This window comes from Oryza sativa, chromosome 2, assembly GCF_034140825.1.
Source record: "Oryza sativa Japonica Group chromosome 2, ASM3414082v1".
Taxonomy (NCBI): Eukaryota; Viridiplantae; Streptophyta; class Magnoliopsida; order Poales; family Poaceae; genus Oryza; species Oryza sativa.
The window spans coordinates 29111250-29120832 of record NC_089036.1 but is presented as its reverse complement, the minus strand read 5'-3'; the positions used below and the strand labels follow the sequence as shown (position 1 = coordinate 29120832).

General features: G+C 43.5%; 2 protein-coding genes across 7 annotated transcripts; one reads left to right on the top strand and one right to left on the bottom strand.

The window, feature by feature from the left end:
• LOC4330403 (uncharacterized) lies at positions 1-5712 on the top strand. 6 transcript variants are annotated; one of them, XM_066307331.1, is made up of 17 exons: positions 1-367; positions 1404-1540; positions 1624-1687; positions 1823-1960; positions 2053-2291; positions 2376-2582; positions 2688-2783; positions 2865-2966; positions 3106-3471; positions 3572-3649; positions 3739-3819; positions 3911-4098; positions 4173-4257; positions 4353-4436; positions 4505-4540; positions 4648-4910; positions 5469-5712. In XM_066307331.1, the coding sequence occupies exons 3-9, from the start codon at positions 1651-1653 to the stop codon at positions 3109-3111; spliced, it is 825 nt and encodes a 274-aa protein (XP_066163428.1). In that variant the 5' UTR covers positions 1-367; positions 1404-1540; positions 1624-1650; the 3' UTR covers positions 3112-3471; positions 3572-3649; positions 3739-3819; positions 3911-4098; positions 4173-4257; positions 4353-4436; positions 4505-4540; positions 4648-4910; positions 5469-5712. The 6 variants fall into 6 exon arrangements, 4 of the variants coding, with proteins under 4 accessions (XP_066163428.1, XP_066163426.1, XP_066163427.1 ...); XM_066307329.1 differs by having other exon boundaries at positions 2044-2291; XM_066307330.1 differs by having other exon boundaries at positions 4173-4436.
• Positions 5713-6385: 673 nt separating this feature from the next.
• On the bottom strand, positions 6386-8653 carry LOC4330402 (probable xyloglucan endotransglucosylase/hydrolase protein 30). The gene is made up of 4 exons (XM_015767696.2): positions 8306-8653; positions 8052-8152; positions 7242-7450; positions 6386-7159 (listed from the first exon to the last, which is right to left on the bottom strand). The coding sequence occupies exons 1-4, from the start codon at positions 8502-8504 to the stop codon at positions 6613-6615; spliced, it is 1056 nt and encodes a 351-aa protein (XP_015623182.1). The 5' UTR covers positions 8505-8653; the 3' UTR covers positions 6386-6612.
• Positions 8654-9583: the final 930 nt, after the last annotated feature.

The following is a 9583-nucleotide window of genomic DNA, read 5'->3' as shown; positions in this document are numbered from 1 at the left end:
GATCAGATCGCGTGAGAGAAGAAAAAACGCTAGAAAAAAAAAATCATCCATCGCCGCTTGCGACTCCGGGCGGCGCCGCCGCCGCCACCGCCACCGCCGCCGCCATCTGCTGCCGCCGCTCTACTCCCCAGATCTACACACACCAGCCTGCTTCGCTCCCGTTCCATGCCCAAAACTTGCAGATCACTTGCGCCTCAAACAAGCTAGGGTAGTCGTCGGGGGGAGGGGGGCGCTTGCTGCTCCCTCCGCCGGCACCATCTCCAGTCCCGGTGCCGTCTCTCCCTGCTGGATCCGGAGTCGCGCCTCCACTTTCTTCATCCTGGTCGAGCCGAGCCACCTTGGGATCTACCGTTGCTGCCTTTATACTGTGAGTATATGAACTAAAATATGTGATGTATACTTTGATTTTTCATGAGATAATCGATCTATTTTGACTTATTAGCTCTAGAATACATAATGTTTTACTGGAGAATCTCCTTATATATGATCTATTATTGTTTTTTTACCCTGCAGTTTGAGATTTTAAATATTTTTTTTAATCCTAGTCTGCTCTAGAGTGTGAAATCACCATTCGATATCATTAGTATTAGTTAATTTAGAAAATTGGAGTTACCAGTTGTTCTGTTGTGAATCATGGAACTTCCTAAGTACCATATTGCAGAAGTATCATTCCTGTATATAAATCTATGGTTGTAGAAAATTATAGGACGTATTATAAATGATTATAGGATGTATTATATTTGGAGAATCTGAATATTACTCAAACTGAATATTTTGGTTACATGCGGTTGTTGAGATCTATGTATTATGCTGATTGAAATCATTCCCATGCAAAAGGGTGTAGTGCAGCCTGTAGATCAAACAATCCAACTTCCAATATACTACAATAGCCTGACCAACCACTGTTCTTGATGAATTTCAACCAAAAGCACGTCACTATATGCAAATAATCTGAATCTAAACAAGTTGACACAGAAAAATGATTTTCCATGAATAACAGTTATTTATGCATGAATCAGAATATTTATTTAAAAAAAAATCTAGTATTGTCTAAATGCACTGATACACATCTACCCATAGTACTATATTCTCATTTGTCACACTGACCCAATTTGGGTGTTTTTAGGGTGTTTTACAAGGTTGTCCTGTGCTAGCTTGTTTATGCTTAGTGAAATAATGTTCATAAAATACTTTTTTGGTCTCTTATATTTACCAAAAGATTTTTATTAGTTGGTGAATGGAACTGAACTGTTTAGTAGATGTTTGGTGTTGAGCTGGATGTGGAGATGGTTTAGATGCTTGCATAGGCATTAATGCATTATTTATCAGTGATTCATTTAACCCCATATTTTAGTATTATTATAAACTAATGGTGCAATCTGTATTTTCATCTATGTTACTAGGTAATATTAATTGAATTTACCATGGATAAGGATTGGATGAAAACATCTAGATCTAGTGCTGAATATAATATCGGGGTTGATAAATTTATAGAATTCGCCTTATCCAATTCAGAGAACTTGATCACCAACCAACAAAGGTTATCACACAACACTTGTACTTTCTCCTTGGGTTTTCTCATTTCTATTGCTAACTGAACTTTGTTGCTGTTTTTAATGATAGTTTAAATCAAGAAACTTTCATGCTGCAATGCCATTGGCATCCAAACAAAATGACACATTTGCAGGTTAATCTGAATATGTGCACTTCTGAATGTCTGTCCTAAGTTGTTTTATGCTGCATTGTTAATCTACAACACATAGTTGCAATCTGCCTTATGATGCAAATGGATACACATATGAACACAACTTTCAAACTGAAGATGACATAATAAGCAATGGAGGATCCGATGAGGGAGATGACTATGAAGATTACTGTAGCTCTGAAGATTATGATGAGACTGAACCTGGGGACAATTTGCCACCTTATGCTGACTTGGAGCATGAAGGTCAAGTTCATGGTGAGTTTTTGAGCATATTAACATGTAATGGACATGAATTTTAGTTTTGAACATGAAGGTCCAGTTCTGATTTTATTTTGAAGAAATGCTAGAAAGTACAAAGAAAAGTGGAAGAGGCCCCACAATGATGAGATCGCTATGGAAGGACCTTGATCCCAATGAGAAGATCAGATTGAAATTCAATCGATATGGTCAACCTTGTGGATTAAAGACTTGCAAATTAACCAATTTTATTGGAACTCTTGTCAAAGGCAAATATGTATCCTTGGCTGCAAAGAATTGGAGAAAGGTACCTGAAGCAAGCAAGACGAAAGTTTGGACATCTGTTCAGGTATGCCTCAGCTTTAACAATCTTGCACTTGCACTTACATTATAAACAACTATGTAATGTGGTGGTAACAACACTATATTACAGGGAATTTTTGACATTGAGGATCATTACAAACCTTGGATTTTGAAATCAGCTAGCAAAAAGTGGAAAGATTTTAAAGCTGTCTTGAAGAGAATGTACTTCAATTCTGAGTTATCATGGAGACAAAATGTACTTAATGGCTGCCAAGAAAGAATCCCTATAAAACAATGGGCATGGTTGGTGAGGTATTGGAAGACTGAAGCAGCTCGGGTAAAGTATACTTGCCAAAAATAAGTACATGTTTGAAATAAATTATAGAACAACATATCTGATTAGATTTTTTAATCTTATATGTGTTATATTTCTTGCTTATAGATCAAGTCAGAGAGGAATAAAGCTACTAGATCCTTGCAACTCAATGGAACTCACACCACTGGTTCACGAGGTTTTGCAGTTGTTCTTGATCAAACGGTACTTTTATTGCTTGTATGGCCTTTCAAATTATTTTAGCTATGCAACTGCAAATTCTATAGCATTGTCATATCATTGCAGGAGCTTAAAGAGAACAGAAAAGTTGGACGGGCTGAACTCTATGTAATTACTCATACCAAAAGAAATGGAGAACCCTTGGATGAATACTGTAGTGATAAAATTGTATGCTCTTTTCCTGATTTCTCATCTAGTATTTGTACAAGTGTACTATTTTGCTTTAAAAAAATTACATATGTGCTTGCTGATTGTACAAGTATCCTTCATGATTGATAACCATGTATGGTTGTTAATTTCAACAAAGGATTAAAAGAAGGATCGAGGAAAACCCTGCTCATATCGGTGAAGAGGCACGAGATGATGATCTATATTCAGAAATGTTTCCAAGGAAGAAAACTAGAAAGAACAGTGGCATGGGCCTGCTAGCAGGTGGAGTGGCTTCAAGGCACCTAGCTGAAGCTATCGCACAACTAGAAGAAACTAAACAGGAGAACAAGGAGCTTTGGATATGGTGGACACATTAGCAGCAAATCAGACCTTGATGATGGCACGGAATGAAAGGCTGGAAAAACAATATGAGGAATTAAAAAGTATGTTGCTAGCTTCCCAAGGGCATGCACCTATGAATAGAAGTCAGGTGTCTAATTCACCAGCTAAAAATCAGTTGGAGGTGAGTTCCTTTTTTATTTACTATACCATCCCATCGTCCTTTATAGCTTTGACAATTACCAATTGCACCTGATAAATCTTATATCTTTTTTTAATTCAAGGAACTGGATCCTATGAATTGCATCAATCAAGCACCATCACTTTCATCCAGAAACAAGAAAACACTTCTACAGTCACAGGTATGCAACAATCTAGCATTTAATACATGTGGTGAGTTAAAAATTAGTTCAACTAGTTGTTGCTAATCTTTTTTTTTCTGAATGACTAGCCGTCTAGTAAAGTGACATCACTTCCTCAGCAAAAACAGAAGTTTAGATCTCCTCATCTAGAATTGCATAAACAGTCAGAGGTATGCAACAGTTTAGCATCTCATATATGTGCTTGAGTTAAAATTTGATACAACTAATTGTTACTGATATGTTATTTTCCTGAATGAGTAGCCTTTTGGTCAAGTGACATCACCTCCTCAACAAAAAAGAAGTTTAGATCCCCTCGGCTAGATTTGAATAAGGAGAATATACCACCTTCATATGCTGTCCAACAGAAATCAAAGAAACCAACTTCATCTGAACCCAATCTACAAAACAGAAAAAGACAGTTTCATACACCACTCCATGAAGGGCTGGAGGTATGCTTTTTTTGCATTTTACTAGTGAACTAGCTAAAAGGAGAAAGACTCACAAGCTATATCTCTTCTTTTAGGCTGGATTAGATACAAAAGCTATCTTGAAAAGTGGTATGAAAGTTGGCCTAATATCTCCAAAAAGTGGAAAAATGGTTGCTCTAGGTACCATTCAGAAGACCGACAAAAACGCTATTTCTGTTGATGGCCAGGCACTAAATGATTGTGTTGACATCCTTGTTAACATTGTATTCAATCAGCACACCATAATACCTCGTGCATATGGAATGATCAGCAAGTTAGGAAGTGCTCAAGCTCGATGCATCCCATGGCCACGTGACAATGTATGATGCTATTATTTCATTTGTCTAGCTTATTTACATGCAACTAATTTTTTAAAATTACATTGCAGCTAATGCATCCAAGTGGTCAAGCTCTACACTCTAAGGTACTGCATATTTCACTAATTGTTACTAGTACATTTAAGTCAAAATTAGAGTGATATTGCTATATGTGGTAATCTGGATGTTAAATATGATTTTCACTCAATTTAAGGTGTCGACTATTGCGAGACATAACTCAGCTAACCAAGGAAATTCGGTGGCACTAACTGAGGTGTTCAAGCACAATAGCATTGATAATGCACTGCAAAGTGTTGTTGGACACAAGAGAGAGGTGCATGATCTAACACCAAAGAAGAATATAGGACGTGAAGATACACATTCTAGGGCAAAGAAGATTGGGAAGGCCAGACCCGATTCTCCATATGCTAACTTCACCAATAGCCAACTGTTAACAACTTCCCGGTTCTAGCTCAAGTAAATTGCCCCTCACTCCCTCTCTCCATCTCTTAATTCTTTTTGCAATAATATGTGGACAATGCATTATATTTAGGTGATTAATGAGTAAAGGAATTCTAGCAAATGAATATTAATCCTAGTGATATGCTTTGTAGGTGTTGCAGCTGCATCTGTTTATTCTTAAAGAACTATAGTTCATGAGCTCAATCTTGTTTGTGTAATAATAGGAAATATGCATGGTATGTTATGAATTACTATGAAACCGGTTCTTATATTTTGATGGCAATGGATGTTATGTTATGGCCGGGATTAATTCCCATACTTTGCCCTGCAAGGTTGGATGAAAAGATGTTGGTTTACCTCTTCTCATGTTGTGATTTGCCACTTTGCCCTCTAATCGCCATGTGCAAGATGATGTCTAACATGACTTTGTAGCATGGATACGATAGGCACCTGAATGCAACATGTATATATTGCAGCGCGCGCGTGTGTGCGCGCGCGCGCGTGCGTGTGTGTGTGTCTATATATATATATATTGAAAATTGATATAGAAACTTACATGTTTTTCTTTTGCAGGTCCAAATGCATGGACAGGTTTTGGTGTAATCCATTCTCAGGTTGTTTTTCCTCATTGCAAATACATGCGAGCCTCACAGGATGACAGGAGCAAGCCACTCAGTAGATCAATGATGTTTATTGTCTTGTAAATCATAAACATACCATTGATTGTGATAGCATATCTTACAAACTTAATTACCATTGAGATGATTTGTGAACCACTTAATGTGCGATTGAATTGGAATTGGGAATTATTGTTCTATATTGTTTTTGGAGATATATGTGATGTGTTATGTTATTTCCTGTTAAAACATTCATATGGTGGGATGAGCCTGTATATGCATGTATTGTACTATTTGAGGCATTTTAATAAAGTGCCTAAAAAGAAAAGTAAAGGCATTGTCAAAAATGCCTTGAAAATAAATTAGGGGCATATGTTAAAATACCTTGGAAAAAACTATTGGCACAAGTCCAAATGCCTTAAATGTGTATAAAGGCAATCTAAAAAGTGCCTCAAATGTAAAGGCAATTTAAAAAGTGCCTTCATCTATACTTATGAAGGCATTTTGAAAAAGTGCCTTAAAATCCTTTTCCCTACAGCAGTATATCCAACACTTTTTTTAGTGCAAGTTGAGGCATTCTTAAATGCCTCCGAATCCTATCCGTCCTGTAGTGGTTTTTCGATCATGGGCCGGGCCACCTTTCCCGGGTGGTATTTGCCTCGGATACACACAGGTGTTACTGTACTCCGCGTGACAGGCGACGAAAATGCAAGCATCTCCAGTTGTCCACGGCGTCCGGTCCGTTCCTTGTCCCGTCACTTTTAACACCGAATCTCGTACGTGATTATGCTTCTCGACACGCTATCAATACCTTATGGCCTACTACGGACGAGTGGCGACGATATGCGTTTATGGGTTACGCCGAACAAAATCTTCTGAGTAATATAATCCGGTGATATCATATTATTGGCTGCCATCCAACGAATCAAAGAATAATAGTCGAAATTGGTACCGAACTTAATCCCTAGCACCTACTACCTTTACAAACTATACATACATGGAAAACCATACTACAATTAATCAATCAATACCGCAAAATTAATAGAATCTAGTAGTGTAATAGTAACCATCATATGCCATTAGCTTCCCAAGTTGACACTTCAGCTGCTGGACACGTCGAGGCGCGACATGGCTCCGGCGCCGGCCTTGCGTCCTCGGCGGCGCCCGCGGCCACGCGCCTTCATGACGACGTTCTTGGACTCGCCCCACGCCGAGAAGGACTCCTTCTCCACGTCAGAGACGTCGCACTCCGGGAACGGCCCGGCCGCGTACCGCACCGCGTCGTAGCACACGGTGTAGGTCATGTGCCGCGCGCGGAACGCGCGCATCGCGGCGCGCTTCCGCGGGGTCATGACGGCGTAGTCGGCCGTGAGGAGGCCGAGCAGGTCGGGCTCGGCGCACCCGGCGCCGCCGCCGTCGCGCGGGGCGCGGAGCACCGGGTCGGCGCGGCAGCCGAGCAGCGCCAGGTCGGAGAACTCGGAGGCGAACGGCGCGTACTTGTAGTTCACCTTGTACTTGCCGCCGTCCGTGGCCCAGGTCGAACCGTCCCAGATCGTCGCGTATACCGCCATCGGCTTCGACGGGAAATCCCCGCCCATGCCCGGGTGCCTGATCACCTCCCTGATCGGTGTGTCATCGATGTAGAATCTGCATGCACATCCATTCCGTAAGCCCAAAGCTCGGTTCAGCTCAGTTTGCAGAGATTGAATAGTGCAGAGAGATCGCGTACATGATGTGGGTGGGGGCCCAGAGGACGGAGTAGCGATGGGCCTCGAGGGTGGGGTCGAAGGGGAGGAGGTAGCGCTCCTCGCGGCCGCGCGCGGTGCTGCCGTTGCCGTAGGCGTTGGTCTGCACACGCCACTGGCCGCCCCAACGGCTGCCCAGGAACTCGAAGTCCAGCTCGTCGTGCGTCTTCTCGTACACGTCCCCGTTTGACAGCTGCAAATGACGACGTACACGAACAAAACCGTTAGGATCGATCGAAAGCCATAATGTGTTAGTTGGAACAAACACCTGCATTGCAACGCAAGAAAAAACTACGGAACCGTTGAATATTCCATCTACCACGGCGTTGTATTAAGTGACCCGTGCATTCACGGAGACTAACTGGTAGGAGTACTCCTGTTGTTGTACGCGTCGTGCTCGACTAATTCAGTATAAGTACGTTTTGGTGAGGGGTGATCAATGGTGGTTGAACTGGTGACTGACTGTTGAGTGCGCGTGACATGAGAGGGGTACATTTATTCTCGGGTGCAGGCGGCGCAGCCTTTTTGGGCTTGAAAGTCCAAACAGCCCATGTGGCTCGCCCTGCTGTCTACCCTGCGCCACCAGGGCATGGGGCTGGTACGCAACTTGCTATGGTTTGTACTACTACTGTAGTACTAGCTGAATTCCGGGTTGACACGCCATGTGAGGAGGCAACAGCAGCAACGGCTCAAAACAAACCGCAGGAAGATAACCTAAACAACGCGGATTTTGTGGGTAGGAGTGTAAGGAATGTTCTCAGATCGGAGCAGTGGTGAGAGAGGCAGGCACTCACGTAGAAGGCAACGACGACGCCGGCCGTGTAAGCCTTGGGCAACTTGATGGACGCGCTGAAGAAGCCGTGGAGGTAGTAATCCGAGGAGATGAACCCAGAACCTGCAGATAGACGCAGACAGCAAGTACCGTAAGAACATGACGAACAGAACACGAAGACTCATACTAATGGTGCACATGAGCAGGGGATGCAGGCGAAATCCAGTCGAGAAGGAGAGAGAGATGAGCTTTGCAAGATGATGGGGATTAACGCACCGGAGCGCCGGTCGAGCAAGAGGCGGACGCTCTTATCATCCGACGAGCGGACGAGGTTGTCGTCGCCGAACAGCGGCGAGTACCCTTCGTCGAAGGCGACGCTCGGCACGGCGAAAGCAGAGGCCACCGCCGATAAGCACAAGCACGTCGCGGCGACGGCGAACACGGCCGCCAAAAAGAACCTGGCCTCCAACGCCATGGCTGGCCGCTTTTGATGCTCTAGCTAGCTGCTCCGATCTCTCTCTCTCTCTCTCTCTCTATCTCTGGCTCTCGCCTCCTCACTTATATTCCCCTTTCTTTCTCAAGAACCGAACTTTTCTCTCCCTACGCGCTCCCTGGCGTCGCGCTGCCCAAGAACCCACGCTGTCGTGTTATATACGCGGTACCACTATTGGTAGGAGCCTCCCGCACAGATAGATACTCTCCTCCATATATCCTACTCCAATCTGATGTGTGCAGCCACTTTCGCTAGGTTGCACTGCACATGCTGAGTTGGTTTTGTGCTAGTGCTGCGTAGGGCCCTCCTGTGCGAAAAAACCCACACTGCTAATCAGAGCAAGACTGCAAGGAATAGACGAAAGGATGAGATTGAGAGCCAGAGAGGTTTATCAGCTTAACCAGGCAATGGGGAACGGAGAAGGTGGGTAACCAACAGCTAAGCTTTGCTGGTGATGGGGGAAGAGGCATGGACCTAGCTACTTGGGGTTTCCCGTTGCCTTGTCCTGTTTCAACTCGTCAGAAATTCGGTATTGCACAATGTACACCCAATAATGCAAACATTGGTAGGTAAAACTCATGTGACGCGTTTGCCAGTTTGGGGGGAAGCCGGGAAAAAGGGGCGGAGGTTTTTGGATGTTTTACGTGGAACGCGCCATAACTTGGGTTACTCCGAAGGTGACGTGCGTGAGCGGTTGAGCCAGCAAGCTGCGTTGTCCTGACCTCCGGATTAATCGGGCACGTATTTACTCCGTCCGATTCGCTTTTTCACCTGCCGGTATGGCGCGTTGTAGTACAACATTTCCAGCCATGCACCAGCTGTACAGCAATCGCGGCGTTCTGCTTTTCCTGACCGTTTGTCCTGCTGCTTCCTGCTATTGCTCCCGTGCAGCATGCGCCACCGTGCCAGGCAAGAGAGCGCTTTGAGCCGTGGACGCTGGTCACCGAAACAAACCAAACCAATTCAAATTCAAATTCAAGTAGATATCAGCCCTTCTAATTTCGACGTAGCTGAAGCCTTGTAAAAACGCCTTTGTTCCCGGTCTCCGGCTGGATGTGGAT

What these genes read in the sequence shown, in the direction of transcription:
- LOC4330403 (XM_066307329.1), top strand. Translation starts at nt 1,651, where the DNA reads ATGCCATTGGCATCCAAACAAAATGACACATTTGCAG. An exon ending in ACAAAATGACACATTTGCAG is followed by an intron (nt 1,688 to 1,822) that starts GTTAATCTGAAT and finishes TTCAAACTGAAG; the next exon opens with ATGACATAATAAGCAATGGA. An exon ending in AAGTTTGGACATCTGTTCAG is followed by an intron (nt 2,292 to 2,375) that starts GTATGCCTCAGC and finishes ACTATATTACAG; the next exon opens with GGAATTTTTGACATTGAGGA.
- LOC4330402 (XM_015767696.2), bottom strand. Translation starts at nt 8,504, where the DNA reads ATGGCGTTGGAGGCCAGGTTCTTTTTGGCGGCCGTGTTCGCCGTCGCC. An exon ending in CTTGCTCGACCGGCGCTCCG is followed by an intron (nt 8,153 to 8,305) that starts GTGCGTTAATCC and finishes GTCTATCTGCAG; the next exon opens with GTTCTGGGTTCATCTCCTCG. An exon ending in TGGGCCCCCACCCACATCAT is followed by an intron (nt 7,160 to 7,241) that starts GTACGCGATCTC and finishes ATGTGCATGCAG; the next exon opens with ATTCTACATCGATGACACAC.